Consider the following 18,889-nt stretch of genomic DNA (forward strand, 5'->3'; position numbering starts at 1 on the left):
GAAATGGGGTTTGGCTGCCTCAGAGAATGGCAGGCTCTTCTAAGGCACACTGTGTAAGAGTCAAGGGATGTGGGGTATGGTACCTCCCATTTGTGAGTAGGCTCTCTGTTTGCGTAAGCCCTATGACAAGGCATTTGGACAGAGAGAAAGGAAAAGAAATACGGAATTTGGAGGAACACCATATAGGGACTGATATTCCTGTGGGTGCCAAGGCGAGGGTTGGAGGAGTCACATCTGAAGACGGTCTACCGTGAACCTGTCAGTCACAGTGGAGACAGGGCAGGGAAAGGGAGGTGAGACACAACATCACTTTTTTTTTCCTCTCACAAGTCAGGGCTAAAATGAGGAACTTAAGGGGTGAGCAAGCATCTCTTGTGAAGAGCCAGAGAATACTCTGGGCTTAGTGTGCCATATTGTTACTCAACTTGACACCACAGCACAAAAGCAACCACAGATAATGCAAATGGAGTGAAGGGCCTCTGGACTTCTTCCAATAAAACTTTATTGACAAAGAGCAGTGCGCTGGATTTGAAGATGGTCTGCTGGCCCTGATGAGTTTGGCAGCAGGTCCTGCACGGGACAAGGACCTGAGTCCTGCGAGGGGCTTAGAATACTGGATGGAGACCAGGCTGCCTTTCATTTGTTTTCCAGCCGCAGAGCTGACGCCGTGTCTTCTGCTCAGAACTTTCGCATCCGTTTTCCTAGATTGGGCACTGGGTCCAGTCATTTTGTTCACAAACAGTATGAGCAGGAAGGAGGCCCGAGCCATGGATAGGAGGTATCAGTAGACATGCAAATAAAGGCAGACCACCTTTTCTCTTTTATTTCGTTTAGACAAAATGCAAAGAGTGTCTCATCAAATTAAAAAATAAACAGAAAAGAAGACCGAATGGGTTTCCCCCCACCCCCTCACTGACAGCACTCATCCTAATTCACAACAGAAAATCAAACCGAGGACCTGGTTCCTAGTGGGAAGGAAAGGTGTGCACAGGTGACGGAAGCTTCCCCTGCCCCCAGAGCAACGTTCCTCTTCGATTCACAAATAGGCTAATTTCCCCCCGTTTCCTTTCTTGACTCCTGTGTGCTAGAACTTCTGTTCAGAAGGTTTAACGAGTCCCCATGCACTTTGTAGAAAATCAGTAAAAATGCTATAGCCTGTGAAAATCATAAAACTGGACTTCTTTCCCCAAAAATCAGATGCCCAGGCAGATGGAGCCCACACTCAGACGGAAGAAAAGCAGAGTAGTCTTTGCACTGTCTGTGGTTTCAGTATTTTCTTTCTTTTTTTTTAATATATTTTGGCAATTTTCTTTAATTATAAATATTGGAATTCCGTAAAAAAAAGGTAGCTTTGATTGGATCGTTTAAATTGTATTTACAACCGCTGTCCAGCCACGCCGTGTGTTATACCAGGGTGTAAGATTTTGCGTAGGGATTGTTTCCTTTTAAATGGCCTCGAGAGTCCAGCAGTGATTCCTGGGAGCTGCTCATTTTAGCTGCCTGTCCCAGCTCTGCGCCCTCTCGCTGAGGTAAGGTGGCCACGGCCCCTTGTTGCCACGACTGCTGTCCTTCTCTTGTGGAAGAGGTGGAGGAGGAAGCCTCCATAGGGGTGGGCTCAAGGACCGTGGGGCGCTTCAGGGTCCGACTTTTCTGGGGTTCCAAGCACGCTTGTCCTAAACTCAGGTCCCTGCTGGTGCCTGGTGCCCCCCGGTTTAACAAGAAGTCCATTCGAAGGTATGGAGGCAGGTGGATGAGGTCACCTGGGAACAAACACAGAGAGTTAGTCGGTGCCCTCATTTGCTTCTGTGGGCAGAACACCTCAGGAAAGAAGTGGGAACTTTGCTCAAGAGAAAGAGTTATCACCGTGTCAGGGGACACTTCTTAAGACACCTCATTGGAGTGAGCTCCAGAGAGGCAAGCAGATGTTTTTCACACTTCTCTCCCATGGGCCACAGAACACTAACTGTACTGCAGTTTGAGAGCCTGAGGCATGGAGCTAACAAGTCCCGACACCCTTACCAGTATCTGTGTATACTGGAGACAACGCTTCTGCTGCGATGAACAGTGAGAGCGAGCCCCATGGGATTAGAAGTGTGGGGTTCATGGGGCTGGAGGAAAGAGCCAGGGATACCGAGGAAATGGACAACGCTCTCCGTTTGATGATCCATGAAGCCATGTGACCTTGGAAAGCTGTGTGTGATGAACTGAAGTAAAGAGAGCATGGGCCCAACCTTCTCACCACCCTGGCCATCTCCTTAGTCTCTGTCTTGGCCATGCTGGGGTGAAGATCAGAACATCTGAGTTGACTCTATTTCCATTGGCTTCCATGGTGCCATGGCAACACACTTTCTTTACTAGCTTTGGGGAAAAAGGGTGCCTGATGCTAGCCTCCACTTATACCCCCACCTGTGGAAGCTTCCTTTCCTCTGGGATCCCCTATCATCACAGGCAAGGTAAGGCCTCTCTGGTGGCTTTTTCTTTCCAGCTACCCCCTTTTCCATGATGTCCTGTTACCTGGCTGTGGCTTCCTGAGCAAAGCACTGGAGTCTATGCTTCTTCCTACCTTCAGTCCTTCTAGGTCTCAGGTCTGCACCACGGTCCCTGCACACACACCCTCCCTGCCTTCCCCCATTCTTCTTAATTCCCCATGAGAATTCCCTAGCAAATCCTTTGTCTGTTTCATCTGCCTTGCCATGCATTTCTTGTCAACTCTGAACTGTCCAACACGGCATCTGTGCTCTGGAGTACGGAAGCATCATCCTGGAGTTCACTTCAGCCCAGTTGCCGTATTCTCTGGTATCTTCCTCTTCCTCACCTGCTCCAACCCTGGCAACATCTGATGCTATTGGTATTTTCCTGCCCCACCTCTGCGGCCTCCCAGCTGCCTCTGCACCTCTGACCACCATTCCTCAATCTTCACCTCACAATGCAGAACTTTAGAACCTTCCCAAGGGTCTGTCCCCAGCCTCCTTGGGAGGGCCAGTTGCTGGCGTCATCTTTTTTGTTTGTTTTCATTAATAATTATCCTTTCCATTCTGTTGTCTCCTGAGTCCCAGGCATGAACGTCAGAATCTCTGCTAACATTTGCCTATAAATATCCACCCTGAATTTGAAATGCCACAGTCCACAAATTCAGGTCAGAAAGGCCAGGCCTCATGCCCACTCAAACCCTAAACATCCTGCTCTCCATTGTGCCCAGTACTGGCTACTGTTGCCAGCATCCTTCCAGACATTAATGACTCTCTTTTTATGGGGGGGAGAGCACCTTCCTCTTCTGATTACTTTGTTCGAATATTACCTTGTGACTTGTTTTCGTCCCCACCTCCATGAGCCTGTCTAGAGACATTAATCCATCCCTCCACCCCTCCCAAAGAGTTGGCACACTGGGGTGAGCCTGTAGAGGCAGCCACACTCTGCAGCTTGAGTTGGACTTGGTCTGGCACTTAGCCTCTGTTTTCCTGGAAGACACACGGACCACCCTCTAGCTTATCTAAACATCTTAGTTTTCTCACTTCAAGACCCACATAGGCAAGGACTGTGCAGCAGACTGAGATGACCCCAGGGGTCATCTGTTTCTGTTTATCTCAAGGCTGCAGGAACTCACTGTCTTGGCACACATACCAGGTGAGCAGGCCAGAGAGTATGGCGGCCATGTGCAGTTCTCCAGCAGGAAGGATGGGTAGGGGAATGTGTTGATGAGAGGGACATGACATGGCCTGATTTGGGGTTGGGGCAGCTATGGGATGTGAGAGAAGAAGGAAACTGAGATAGGAAGGACACCTGTCAGAAATGGCTTCCGATGTGAAGCGGCAGTGGCCAAAGGGAAGGGTGGGCCCATTGTGACTCCCTCTAGGTTTTAAGCTCAGGAGATAGGGGAGACAGTTGACTATAAAATGGTTTAAATGTGTTCATACATTGGAGGCTTGGGCCTTACTGTGGTGGTGGAGCCTTTAAGAGGTGTGGTTTAGTAGAGGGCCTCAGGACAACTGGGGATGGGCCTTGGAAGACACATGGGGGTCTCGGTCTCTAACTGGCTTCCCAGTCTAAGAGGTGACCTCTCCACCACATTTTCACCATCTGTCATGGCCCTCTCCAGAGTTCTCATTATGCTTTTTGCAGCTTTGATCTTCAACACTGACTTAAAGCAATGTAGTTTCCTCATAAATCTAACCTGCCTTTGGTATTTGTTGTATTAACAGAATCAAATAAACACAAGTCACCAATTATGAAATGATGCATTGGGAAAAGGTGGTAAGCTAGAGAGGATGGGTTGATCTCAGACACATTGAGTCTGGAGGGACTGGGCCTCTCCCATAACATCTCCAGCACAACTTCCACTCCCACCCCAGTTCTGGCTAAAATGGCTGAAAGACCCTATTTATTTTGCTTCAAAATATTCCTGGGGCTCCTTATTTTTCATATAAGTTCAACACCACAAATCCTGATTGTTTGTGGCAGGAGTAAACCCAGCATCCCAGAAAGTTCTCTGTCTTCCTCACTGAAGAGTCAGCAGGACATCGAGGACCATAGTCTACGGTTTAAGGATTCTAGGAAGAAATAAACCCAACTCAAGGCAAGCACCTCAGAGCATCTTAAAAGAGCATTCTCTTTTTTCAAAATGGCACTGCTTTCGTAAGATTTCTCCCAGAATACGAGGAAGGATGACCCTATTCTTTGGAAATTTGCTAAGTGATTTTCTTGTGTGCCGCAACAACTTGCCTCTTGGTATTGGTGGTGTGAAGATTTACCTATATTCTCTTGTGGGCCTCCTGGGCTCTCTCCGCCCTGTAAGGACTGGTGAGGATTACATGGTTTCATTATGAACCATGGTTTGTCATCATCTAGATGGCCTGGCCACGCTCATGAAATTCAACCCGAGTTCAATGCTGGTTTTATACATAAGATTGAGTCCTATGGAGGTCCAGTCATAAATACTCAATAAATTGGTCATGACCCTTGGTAGAGCAAATGACACACTCCGTTATCCTTCTGAACAGGGTTTGGGGCACTTATTGAAACCAGATGCCCTCTCTGCAGAGACTAGTGTGGAATGTACATGAAGATTAGATTTGCTCCTGAAAACAAACCCAAGGATTTAATCTTTTTTTTTTTAAATGAAACCTTATGGTCTTAAAATTTCCGTATCTTCATTATAGTAATGGACATATTCTTCAGTTTTCTTTATCAAATGACTAATGTATGCAGAAACAATCACAAAGCCATTAATAGAGATGCCATTTATAAATGAGATAGAGGGTTAAGGCAATGGCCCAGTGGAAAAAGTGTTTTGCATGCAACCACGAAGCCTGGAGTTTTGATACTCAGAACTCAGATCAATGCTGGGTGGCTGTGTTTGCCTGTTTGTAATTCCAGAGCTTTGATGATGGAGACAGAGGCTCTTTATAGCAAGAGGGTGGACAGGACTAGCCATACTGGTGAGCTGTGGAGTCAAGTGAGAGGTCCTGCCTTAACGAATATTGTGGAGAGTGGATACATATCATGCCTACATGCACAGACCACACATGCAAATAATGCAGGATAAGTAAGATGCAGAATTACTTTTCAATGTGAGGGACACTTGCTCTGTGTATCAGTACATGCTACCTGACTAATTTTGAAACATATAAAATTTTATATATCTAACCCCCTAAAGTGAGTATTCCTAAGAGTTCAATAAGCAAACTAGACTGATGGACTCTTTTATTCGATTGTGTGATTATTTTTATCCTGTTGTCCCAATACGTAGAACAGGTGGATCACATATATTTCAGTGTTTTTCAAGGGACAGGTTAAGAAGACGGGTGACTGCTGCTGATCACTGACTCCATCTTGAATGCCTGGTGTGTCTGTAATGAGCCAGGATCCACTCAGGCCTCAGTTTTTACCCCATTAGCTCTCTATCACATTTCCCAAACGGCAATGATCCCCAACAAGCCTGTGGCCTTTCAGTCCCATCCAGATTATAGATTTCTCTAATGTGGGATTGTACAGCTCAAGACATACTTGTTTAAAATGAGACCACAATGCCCTGTGCTGGCTAGATGGTTCAGTGGGCAAAGGCACTGGCCACCTTCCCTAGAGGCCTAAGTTTGGTTCCCAGGACCCACATGGTGGAAGGTAAGAAAAGACTTCCACACACATGCACACCTATGCACACGCAATGAATATGGCAAATAAATATTTTAAAAACAGGGCACCCAAGATTTATGCTCATCACAGCTCTCCCTTTTGGTGCAGTGACCAAGAGTGTTTGATAGCCTAAACAAAAGCTTGGTTAGAAGTGCTGACCTTTCATAATGGAACTAGAAATCTTCACAGCTAGGTCTCCTTGCCGGTCTGCCAAGTAGCTCTGCATGTCTAATATCTTGTAAAGAACCAGAGTCAAAAAACAAGTAAAGCTTTATGAAGTTAGATGGTTGCTTAAAGAGTTGAAGAAGAGCTGCTTTCCTTGGTGTGTGTGTGTGTGTGTGTGTGTGTGTGTGTGTGTGTGTGTGTGTATCAAATATTAACGACAGAGTGTTTACTATTCAGCATACAGAGCAACTCTTCTGGCTGTGTGAATGCATCAAACGCACGTGCTTATGGAGAAGGAAGCACCAGGGTGGTCAGTACTTTATTTCTGTTGAATTCTACATCCACACTAAAGTTTGAACACAAGTTGGGAGATGGGATTGTTTGGAAATCTGTCTAGAGCCTAGGTTCCTCAGGTGCTTGCACAAATTAAGGCCACCACTGGGATGACAGCTCTAGGAAGACAGAGTCTGGGGCGGGGACACTGGCTCACGTGTTTGCCCCCACATGGCTGTTTCATAGGGGAGACACTCATTCCCGACTCCAGTGCCAGCAGTGCCTCCTGGAGGTTGGGAGGACATTCCAAGCATGACTGGTGTGGACCAGGGCTAAGTGGCCTTGTCTCCAGTACAGAGGGCTGTGGCAATGACTCTGGTGTGCAGCTCACATGCAGGTTTCACCATAGGACAGGGGTTTAGAGGTGCAGGCCTTTCAGAAGAATGAGAGGGGGCTGGTTAGTGGCACCCATGGACGCAGGTCCAGAATTCTGAGTGTAGCTCCACCCAGAGAAGTGGCCTTTGCAGATGGGATGAAGCTAGGTGACCTGAGAAATGGTCATTTGGATTTAATACCGGCTTTAAATCCAGTGACATATGCCTCTATAAGAGCCAGGCAGAGGGACATGGGAGGCACATGGGGATTGAGCCATGGGAGGATGGAAGTCAAGCCAGAGTGGTGGGGCCAGAAGCCCAGGGAAACCTGGTGCCAGCAGAGCTGGGGTTGGCCAGGAGTGTGCTCTTACCTAGAGCCCTCAGAGGAACATTTGTCAGCTGGTGTCTTGACTTTGAACTTCTGGTCTCTAGAACTGTGAGAGAATAAATCTGTTTTAAGCTCTCAAGTTTATGGTGACTTGTCCCAGCAAGCCTTGGGAATCGGATACCTTTTCTTCTCGTCTGTGATGGGTTTAGGGTCTCCATAGCAACAGCCACACCCCTCCTTTCTCATTGGTCATTTCTGCCTCCACCAGCCGCGGGAAGAGAAAAGGTTCCTGCAAAGGCTGGAGCACTGCTGGAGAGGTGCTGGTGCCACCTGCAATCCCTCCTTTTTCCTCCACCAAGCCTGAGCCACAGACCTGCGCCTGCTCTCCCACCCCTGCAGAAACAGACCCTGTGTATCTGGCGAGAGAGACAACCCAGAGTTTGGCAGAGAGGGGTCTTTGGACTTGGCTTCCTGCAGCTCCCGGACCCCCATGGGAAACACCATCCTCTCTGAGGGTTTTTAACTCCACAGGGGAAAAATACCCCCCACTCTGGTCAGCCAGGATCCTCTGAGTTCCTCACACATTTGAAAGCACCGGTAGTCAGCAATTCAAGAGCCCTTTGAGTGAGTATATTGTTTCTACACCATGGTGCTGCCTCTGACAGGTAGACACACCCTGGGAATCCTGTGTGCGGGATCTGGTGCGGCACAGGCAATCAGAGCAGTCAGTCCTCATACTCGCTGCAGCGTGGCTTTGCCAGTGGGAGGTGCCAGAGCCATTTGTAGGTTCCATATCCTTGGTTCTTCTTCCTCTTGGCCTCCCACTGGCCTAGCTTTCCCTTCTTTCCTCTCTTCCTCCTTTTTCTCACTCTTTCTCTTTCCCCATCCTCTATTTCCTCCCTTTATTCTCTTCCTCCTCCTCTTTCTCCCTCTCTCTGTTTTGTTTCTCTTGGATAATGCTTTCATTCATGAAGTCAAAGCCATACAGAAGGGTAAAACTCAGGGGTTGTGGGTAGGAGAGGGCTAAGGAGAGAGGGCAAGGTAGCAATCATCCCAGACAGCCAACAAAGGGTGTGTGTCCTTGTTTACCCCACTGTCTGCATGTCTACTTCCCCCCAAGTTACCTCAACCCAGTTAGTGCCTCTTTCCCAAGCCAAGCAGCAACACAGACTTGTTGGCAGGGGCTTATTGGAGTCTCAGCTGGGCCTTTGAAACACTCTACTCTTGACTTAGGCAAACTTAAAGCACACATTTGTGCACCCGTCAAGCCCCTCTGCTCTTGGGGTCCACACCCCTGTCTCAGAAGCAATGCAGCAGGACACTAGGCAGCCGAGGCACTTTGGGGAAATGGCACTGGGGAAAGCAGAGCTGTGTTCAAGATGCTGAGCACAGGATAGAGTGTGAGGCTGAGCTGGGTGGGGACAGGGTGCGGTGAGGGGGGGATGGGTGAGAGATAGCCACAGGGGCAAAGAAGCAGAGCTCAAAGAGATGGATGGATACACACAGGATGATGGGAGCAGAGGCAAGAACAGGAAACAGCCACAAAGAGATGAAAATTCAAGGTGGGATCACAGGTAGAAGGGAAGCCTGCTCCGACTCACAGGCCATCAGAGAGGTGGGCGTGTTGGGAGTATCCGTGTATTACAGTCATGGACCAGCCCCTTCTCAGCTTCTGAGATGTATGTGCCCCACCAGAACAATACACACTCACTCTAGGCCCCCTTTCTCACATTTCCCCCCTGGGTCTCGCTACAGATGGCAAATCGTAGCCACCACTGCCCCACTGGGAGGAGTCCAGCCCTCGGATTTAACTCGCATCTCGAGGAGGAGGAGGACAATTTAGATATTAACTCAGTGTTATGTGTTATTTTCCGATACAATGCTTCATTTCTCATCCTCTGCCACGGCCCCCTGGGGACCTTCAGTGACAGTAATGTCTCTGAAAGTCCAGATTAAGGAAGCTGGCATCGATCTCCCCACTTCTCCTAACTGGCAAGCACACAGATGTAATTACTGCCCCCTGGCCCCTACGAGGCAGGATTCCTCCCTCTCATCCATCAGCACCTGAGGCTTAGAGCCTGTCATCCTCCACGGAGGAAGGGGGCAGTCAGGCTGTCTGTACTGATGGTGTGAAAACCGCTCTATGCATATGCTGCCTCCTTGAAGCTAAAAACTTCCCGAGCTGTCTCAATGTATTCAGACTCATGCACGAAGTCTGAGTGTATTTCAGTCCTGGAAAGAGGAGGGCAAAATCCGTCAGCACGGCTGCAGAAATCCCGTGGTGAGAGCCGGTCCACGCATCTCAGCTCTGTCTCCCCACCCCGTGACCATCTGTCATATACCACACAAGCAGAGGCACCTGGTCCAGGTCAGTGAACCTTCGCTGAGGTTGACCTCACCCTGGGGAAATGTGGCAATGTCAACGTGAGGGGCAGCGAAGTAGGCTACTAGCAACTAGGGGTCAGTGAGCAGGGGGTGGGCAGGACCCTTCCCCCCTGCACCTGCCTCATAATCACCTTGACATCACTGCTGTTGAGAGCCCTCACTATAGATGTTGAAAGTTCAAAAAACCCTAAGCAGACCCTTCTCTCCTTCCAAATTATACATGGGACTTACAGGTCTCAACCTGCGTAGGGCAGTATCCCTTTCAATGTATCAGCCCAAGGAGCTTGGCTTTCGTGGAAGACCATGGGAAGATGGGTGAGTCGTACAGTGGTCAGAGGCAAAACCCAGGCGTTTCTCCCATTGAGCCTGGCTGGTGAGGTGGTTGCTGAGTGAATTGGAAGGGCCAAGGTTTGCAAGTTCATGTTAGAATCCCCCCTTTGCTTCCAAACAGTTCTGGGAACCCCTGAAGCATCGCAGTCAAGTGTGGGGCATGGAAATGTCTTGAAGTTTTCAGCCTGACAAGGTCTTTCTTAGATGCTGTCTCACCTATAAACATAGGTAAAGCCTATCTGCACTGGAAGTTGTTGGGTCAGTGTGTCCTGTGGAAGAAAGGAATCCATGCACTTTTAAGAGCTGAGCATCCCTAGATATATTGCACGATGGCTCTGCCTTTTCTTCCTCCTCTGCAATACCTTGTTATCCAGGAACTGGGAAGCTGCGTAAATGCTGTCCCAAATTCATGGAAAACTAGTGTAGCGCAGTTCTCAGGGGCTCGGATTGCCTCCTGGGAGACATAAAAAGGATCTTTCATCAATCTCTAACAAGGTTTTGATGTCTGTGCTTGGATGCAGCTGGGTATTGACGCAGAAGCAAGACGCAAAGGGCACTCAGACCTCGAGTTCTAACAATTTCAATCACGACCATGGAGATGAGACCTGCAGTATGGCAGTCAAGGAGCTAGTGGGTGAAGGCGACCGTGGAGTCTGCCTTCACCTCAGGCAGACGGGATCTAACACATTTTCAGTTTAATATTAATGTCACACCATGGTAATGAAAAACTTGTAAACCAATCTCTCTGTAAACGAATCTTCACTCCCAAAACAGCAACCAGGAAAAACTCTAAATAAATGATGTGACATTAATATCGGAGGGCCCACTGTTTGGGCTCAGTTACTGTTCTTGGCTTGTGCTTTGGAGTCTTCATGCATTTTTAAGGGTACATTGATACTGTGGTCTTCCTACTTGCTATGGACTTTAAAAACTACACTGAGGTATGAGGTAGGACGTTTTAGTCACAGCTCATGTATCCTCAGCAGTAAAGTCGTTGATTTATGCCAAAGTGTGATCAGAAACTCTTTCCTGGCCTTAGGCAGCAGGAGAGCTCATGATCTGGGGTACTGGATTACCCACTGGGCATGAGGTTCTAAGATAGATGTATCCCTTCCAACAGGTCCTCTTGGGAAGCACAAACTGACAATGAACTCAGGTAGGAGCCTAGGCTAGGAGCTTGTACTTCTCAGTTTATGAAGTAGGTTGAGAAATCTGGGCCTCCTAACCACAGCAAACAAGATGGTTGGTGTTCCTAGATCCACCCACAAGATGAGCTGAGTTATCCCGGTAGAAAACAGTTTTACTCTAACTCAGGGTTGCAGGAGGCCAGAAGTTGGAGACTGGAGAGCAGGGGAGGCTGGCAAGGAAGATGGGTTGATTCTTCAGTGTCTTGCCAGCTTCTACCTTGAGAACAGTAGGAAGCCATTGAAAGGCTTAACTGTTAAATGTCTTGAAATCATGTTTTTCTTTTTCCAGTTGGGGATCTGGGATGCATTAGAATGTGATATTGGCAGAAGCCGTATGGAACCATGTTAAAAAATGGTCTTCTCTAACATTGTCTTTTACAGAATACTCTGCAGACCTCCATGATACTGGTGTGTGTGTGTGTGTGTGTGTGTGTGTGTGTGTGTGTGTGTGTGTGTGTGTGTGTGTGTACATGCATGTGTGTGCATATATGCACATGGATATGTGTACAGGAGTTCCTGTCTTCCAAACCTAGGTTTTGTCCTATTTCTCATTATCTGAATCGTATTTTCAGGATCTTTTCTTCTGCAGCCTCTTTTATGACAATCTATTTAGATAAACCAATAAAATAGTGGAAAGTATTAGGTAAATTTATTAATGCTTTTATGGCTTTGGGTAATAATAATATCCTTCTACACTAAAGATGTTCAGTCAGTAGTAGTGGTCCATATACGCATTCTGATGGGGTATATCTGGACACACGGTGAGCCTAAATCACCATGTTGAGCTCTTTTGCTTGTCATCTGTGGCAAAGAACTCTGGAAGATGCCTCTGGTTACTCATGGGGACACAGGTAGCCTTGTTTGTACACCACTGGTCCATTAAGGGTAAAGCTTTTTTGAGACTTAACACCTCTTGGGAGCCTGAAATAGCCTTTACCTTCCCAGCAACTAGAACATAGCCCCACAAATCAACCAAGAAAGCAGAAAGCTGTCTGCTGGGCCTCAGAAGTTAAAGAAAATGCAGTTGTAGCCAAGAACACAAATAGTGTGAAAGGAATGGGCAGTCGCCCAAGGAGCAACCGTGGTTACGTATACTTTGCAGAACACTTGGCAGCGTGAGAGCCTCAGGCCCAGGAGGCTCCTCCTGAAAGAAGGGACAGAAGGGGAGGTGGCTGCAGAAGGTTCACTCAGCTTTGGTTTCAAGGAAACAGTGGTTAGTTAGTTTCTGTCTACTCCACACAAACTGGAGTCACCTGAGAAGAGGGGCTGGAGAAAGCGCTTCACCAGATTGTGAAATCATGTCTGTAGGGTACTGTTCAGATCAGTGACTGGTGTAGGCGGGATCAGCCCATTGAGGGCAGTGTCACCCTGGGCAGATAAACAATGATGGAGAACAAGCAAGTAAGCAGTGTTTGCCCAGGGTTCCTGTTTTGCTTGAATTCCTGGCCCGACTTCCCTCAATAGATTGAGATGTGTAAGCCAAACGAACCTTTCTTTTTCCCAAAGTATCTTTTGGTCATGCATTTTTATCACAATAGAAAGCAAACTAGGCCATGTACTTAGAATTCTAAGAATAGGGCCATTGAGAAGAAGTCTTTCCGTAATGAATGCACTAGGGACCATCACTGAGAACAGACTAGAATACTAGCAAACCTATAAGAAGCTGGGCTGCAACTGCCCATCAGGGAGATCTGGTTTCTAGGAAGGAGCAAGAATGAGCACACTGCTCCACTCAGAACTGCAGAGTGGGCAGAAGAGCCACTGGCTAGATCTGCTGGCCAGCTCCAAAACTGACATCCCTGGTGGGCATTTGGATGTTTGCCTGTGTTTGGTAGGTCAGATGGATCTCTTGACTCACACTGTAAACACCAAACACATTCCCACATCGAACCTTTATCTTCACTCTTTTGTCTGCTTGGGCCATGGCCCCACAGGGTCTTCTCTATGCTCCTTCTCTCATATGGTTTACATCTCATTGCCTCTGAGAGATTTCTCTGACCATCTTTGCCAAAATATCCGCTGACAGATTGTACCCCACCCATAAGCTACTTCTCTCTAAGCACTTAGCCTGGCAAAGCTATGGTACTGGGTCATGCAACGACATCCTTACAGCTTCTTTTAAGATGGGGATCTTTCTGAGTCTCTCTACTACCTTATCCTCGGCTCCCAAAGTATTTAGCAGATACCCAACAAACCATTTACAGGAATAAAAGGAAGATGTGTATTTTAAGAGCACAAGCTGAAAACAGCACATTGTAGTCAAATATCAGATATTAAAATCTAAAGCCAAGCTGCAAAAAGCTGTGATCTACCAGGAAGGTGGTGCTCAGAGACACTGGGAGTGTGTATGTGTGTACGAGCCATGTACATGGGATTTTGAACCCATGTATATGTATCTATGCCTGCGTGTGTGCATTTTCAACTCATTTGTAGGAACATGCACACATGTGCCAACATGAAAGTATCAGAGATACTTGTATTTCGAAGGGAATCCTTTTCCTGGCTCTTGGAGTGTCATTCGTGGTAGAAATTTCAAATCTGAGTGAGGAAGGTGCTGAACCCCAGTGTGTAAGCTTTAGATGAACATCCAAAACAGAAGTCAGGGCAAGGAGGCCCAGTTGCTTGAAGGGAACTGTGGTGGTGTGAATGATAAATGTTTAAACGCTTGGTACCTAAATAAATGATGGCCATGTTTGGGAAGATTAGGAGTTATGGCCTTGCAGATGGAAGTGTGTCACGGGGGATGTTCTAGTGAGCCCTCACTGTTTCTCCTGTCTCTGCTTCCTGCTTCTTCTTCCATGCTTTCATGATGAGGTGTGGGACCACAAGCCCAAATGAACTCTTTCCACATTGCCTTGGTCATGGTGTCTTGTTACAGCACTAGAAAGATGACTAATACAGGAGGGGATGTATGAAGCATTGGCTGTGAGAAGCAGCAGCCAACACATTTTCTCATAAGAAAAGGAGCACCAGACCCTAGTGTGAGGGAGAGTCAAGGGAGGTCGTAGTGCCAACTACTTGCTAAGAGTTCTGGAGTTTAATTTTTATTAAGAGGCCAACAAAAGAGTCCTTGAGGCTTCAGAGATAAAAAGCACATGTTCAGAATGATAGACAGTCTTAGGTCAGAGCAGTACTTAAGTGCTCAGAGGCTGAGTCATCCTCTAGGTACTCATTCCTTCAGGCATGAGTCCTGCCTTGCTCCCGCCTCCCCCCCCCCCCCCGACAATTCCTACCTTTAGGAGAGGGAGATGAAATGAGAAGAATGGATCCTAAAATTATAATCCAACAGCTACTTTGGATATATGGTTATTCAATGGACCCCCTAGATAGAAGCTAGCTGGATGAGCAAGCCATTGACCAGCTGGGATCTCAAAGGCATCTTTGGTGGAGAGCTGGGTGAATATATCTAAATCCAGGTTAAAGATGGTGCAGGTATAGAGACACCTTAGGGTCTTTGCTTTCCCCAAGGCTGCTGGCCCGGGAATAAAGGGAGCATGAAGAGCTGTGAGCTGATTTGTCATCTTGCAGTGACATCTCTCAGTTGCATAGGCTAAGTATCAGGAGTAGAGATCCAGGGTAGCCTAAGAGTGACAGAAAGTGGCTTAAATACTCCTAAAACCAAGAAGGGTTCCACAATTGTGGAGAAGGGAATCCCTTAAACTTATCACCAATTACTCAGAGAATATAGAGTTTGAACTTTTTTGTCTTTTAAAAGATAGAACTAGCTAGCTGACTGAAGTAAGCAGGTACATTCTAATAATTTACTTAAAATTAGGTAGTATTAAATGTAAAGCTAGGCTCTGACCCACTGGTGGATCATCCTCTCCTCTGTCTGCAAGTGGTTTGTTTGGATGTATCAAGGGCAAGAGGAGAAAATACATCAATTTGCCTAGAAGTATGTTGAAGTAAACTTGGATTTCCTTTTGTATTTGAATAGATCTGACCAATCATTTCTAGTAATTAAAATATGAGCCACTTGTCCAATCTTGTCGTGAATGCAACCACACCTATTCGATAATGTCTATACTATGCACAGGCATAGCAATATACATAGATTCTGACGATACTGTTAATTCGCATCAGATTATTTCTTGAACACTGTCTAGGTGTTCGCTGGGTTTCCATAGACCCTGAGAGAAAAAGATAAAGATATCCATGACCCCTTTTTCTCTTTTCTTAGAGTTGTGTTTTTGACCTGATTCCTATTTGTAGGGAATCTGAAAGTTTGGGATCATAACTGTTGGTACTGAAGACAGGCAAAGTAAAAAGACAAGGACTTAAAAGAAGAGCTGGTGAGGAGAGGAACAAGCTAGCCAGAGAATGGCAAGGCTGCACCCAGAACCAGAAAAGGGAATGCCTTATCTGGAACCCAGGGAGACACAGAGGAAGGGTAGGTGAAAGAGCTGCAGCTTAAATGCACCCTGCAGTCAGCATCATAAGAGATGGCAGTCTTCTGCTCTGCATGTCTTCCACTTGACATGAATGCAGCCATCTCAACTCATTCCCACTCCACCACTACTACCCCTGAGGGAACCTGCATGGTCTTCCCAGCATAATATCAAGATAAATAGAGAAGACTACCACAGTGGGGCATGGAGATTCTGGTACCAGAATCGTGTCAGACTCTTGGCCATTTGCTCAGAAATTATGCATGCACTTCATGCATTTAGGACTGAGTGATGCCACTTTTGGCCTGACCTTATAGCCCTAATTTATTTGACCCAAATCATAAAGATCAACTTGATCTCCCTGCCACCAAGGACCATGATTCTTCCAGGAAGTCCCCTGTGCTGCTCTGCCTGCTTTGGGCGTCACTACACATCCAACCCATTGTCACACTGGGCCTGGGGTTCTCCAGAGGCAATTCTCCATCCACACCAACTTTAGTTGCATTAAGAGAAAACAACAGAAGGGACCCCAGAAGAAGGAATCTCTCTCTAGAGCATATTAAAAATCCAATAATAATCCAGCCCTGTGGAGTAGACAAAACAAAGTCTATGGATATTAGTACCTCATATTGATTTAAGAAATTATTCATATCTAAAGTTATAAAATCACTTCACTTTAAATAATTCAGTAAGGCAATAGTCACTTTGTGGTGATCTTTGGGACGCTCTAAGGGATCCAGAAAACAATAAACAAAAGTATAAACTTTAAATAAAATATCTTAATCCATCTATACAGACAACATGTCATCAGAGAGAAAGGTCAAACCTTCAATAATTTAAAGGCTTGCAAAAGTAGGGCGGCCATCCTACCTGGAAGCGCTTTCTATGCCCTACATTGCACTTGAAGGGGAAGTGGTGGCATGTTTCGAGCCTTCTACGCTGCAGGGGTCCTAACAACTATCTGGAAGTAGGTTGGTACCCAGAGCACTTTCTCTCCTCTTTGCTTCTCTGCACTTTGCAGCACTCTCATGTATAAACCCCCACTACGGCACCAGCACCATGCCCACCTACAGCTGCCAGTGAAGCTAAACAAAATGCCTACCAGCTCATCTTTCCTGCTGCTGCTCTCGACACCTCTAGGATGAGCAAAGTCTAAAAGCCATTAAGTTTATCACATCTTATCTGCATTTGCCTTTTAAATAAACACTAAGAACAGCAAAATACATGAAATAAAAACAGCCACAAATAACATCTTGTCCTCTCCCCGACAGAGGTAGACAACGTAAAAACAAATGAAGTTCTGACTCTTTAGACTCTTTAGTATCTGCCATGACTCTTGGGAGATTACTTGCTGGATAGATAATTCTTATTTTACATACTTTATTATATGTATTTATTAGGGCCTTACTTCAGCAGTGGCCATAACTTAAAAGGGAAGGCATAATATTTTTAAAAAGTGCCATTGCTGTGGCTCAGGAAAAGAAGCACAATGTTGGATGTGGCTCCTTGGCTAGTCTGTGAGGGAAAGGCTGTGGGGCGTCTCTTATAGGTGGGAAACAATGGGAAAGGTGTTTCCTTGGGTTAGCAGCCTACTGGCCTTAAGGATTCAAACTAAAGCTCTCCTTCAGTTGTGCTGGGCATGGTTTCTCAATACTACAGCCAACACGTAAAAACTGAGTTTCTACAGAAAACTAAGATTTCTGACACAATGCCCAATCAGGGCCCTCTGTACTGTGGTCAGGTGGATGGTGGTGGTGGGTCTTTTATTTTAGCTAGACCTCAGACTAGCTAAAAGTCCTCAGACTCATCAGCACTGTGAAAGACTGGACCTCTGTCTGTCAGCCTTCATCAAGTGTAAAGTTTAGATCTCACTCCCAAACCCAGTGTATTGGCACAAAGTCAAGCTGAAGTCACATTAGCATCAGAGTTCCATTCCCCAGTTTCTGTTATCTTCAGTGAGCAACTTGGTAACGGAGTTCCCCTGCTAAGACCTCTCTCCTTTCAAAAGCCCCCAATGAAACAGTCCTAGAACAGCTCTTGACCGCTGACTCTCTCGTCAAGCAGACGGGATGTGTTTCCTTTGACCCCCGTATCCTGGGCTCTACTTGGACAACAGCCTACCTGGAAGGCATGCCGTCAGTCCTAGGGCTGGGTGTGGCTGAGTGTGTGTCTAAGGACCCCAGTGTGGGAAAGCTTAGTTTTCAGAGTGCTGATGCTGGGAGGTGGTGGGGCTGTAGGGAGTAGGAATCCAGTGGGAGTTCAGTAGGTCATGGTTGACAAGGTTTGAGGTGGTTCTGCACTAATTCTCTTAAGAGCTAGCTGTTATAAGAGTTCTTTCCCATACAGTTTTTTCCCATCTTGCTGTATGGTCTTTTTGTACAGATATACCCATCTCCCAAAATATTTACTATGAGGCCCTCACTTTATAGTAATTGATGGCGCACCATACCATCAGACTTCAGAACTAAATACACCTTCTTTCCTTACCAAGTACCCAGCCTAGGCAAATTTGTTATGGTAATAGCAAATTAACTAATATAGTTCCCCCACTAAACTTAAAAAAATGGCTATTTCCACTTCCTCTCAATTTAGAATGCACACACTTAGATCTCAATCACCATGTTAGGAGAATGCTTAGGCCACCCTCTGGAAAGACTTAAGTGGGAAACAGGGCTGGTAAAGACTTGGAAACTGAGCTAGTCATTTTTTAGAAGTGGATCCCACAGTTATTGCTTGCTTTCCTCACTAGACTCTGATCAAATCTCAGAGTCATGAATAAAACAAGTGAATATTATTGTTTGCAGCAGATAACTGTGGAGTGATTTGATCTGCAGCAGTCACTCAGCAAGCAGAACACCCACCCCATCTGAGGACTGAGAGAGAGTGCACAGTAGACGGATGACCTAAGCAGGTCCCCACCCTACCTCCTCACCTGGCCGATGGGCCTTTGGAACCGCCATGTTCATCACTCGGCCTCCATCCTGAGGTTTCGGGGGAGACGCAGTGAATCTGCAGATCCCCGATTCGGAAGGGGTACTGGAGGTCAGACTGTCCGTGTACTCGTTTGTCCCTGCCGTCAACTGCTCGGAGGACGTGTCGGATATGAAACACTCTGTGATGGTGAACTTGGCATGCCTCAGCTGTTCTTCCATCTTGGCATGTTCATAGGCCCTGGCCAGTTCTTCGTAGGTAGAGGAGGCACTTTCTGTGGAGACCATGCTGCTCCTGGCTCGGTCTGTACCATGGGGGAGAGAAAAGAGGGGGGATGACTTAGTTGGTGGTCTGCATGTGAACCAACTGGAGGACCTTTGCTGGTCTCTGGCTGTAATG

At 46.7% G+C, this 18,889-nt stretch overlaps 1 protein-coding gene across 1 annotated transcript in view; it reads right to left on the reverse strand.

Annotated features, from left to right (window-relative positions):
- Positions 1 to 1,262: 1,262 nt before the first annotated feature.
- Positions 1,263 to 18,889, reverse strand: part of Dscam (DS cell adhesion molecule) — a 556,660-nt gene continuing 539,033 nt past the window's right edge. Inside the window, exons 32-33 of the mRNA XM_075961310.1 lie at positions 18,492 to 18,794; positions 1,263 to 1,760 (exon numbers count right to left, since the gene is read on the reverse strand). Coding sequence (XP_075817425.1) covers positions 1,405 to 1,760; positions 18,492 to 18,794 — 659 coding nt within the window. The 3' untranslated portion in view covers positions 1,263 to 1,404. The remainder of the gene's footprint in view (positions 1,761 to 18,491; positions 18,795 to 18,889) is intronic.

The sequence above is a fragment of the Microtus pennsylvanicus genome, chromosome 1 (assembly GCF_037038515.1).
Source record: "Microtus pennsylvanicus isolate mMicPen1 chromosome 1, mMicPen1.hap1, whole genome shotgun sequence".
Classification (NCBI taxonomy): Eukaryota; Metazoa; Chordata; class Mammalia; order Rodentia; family Cricetidae; genus Microtus; species Microtus pennsylvanicus.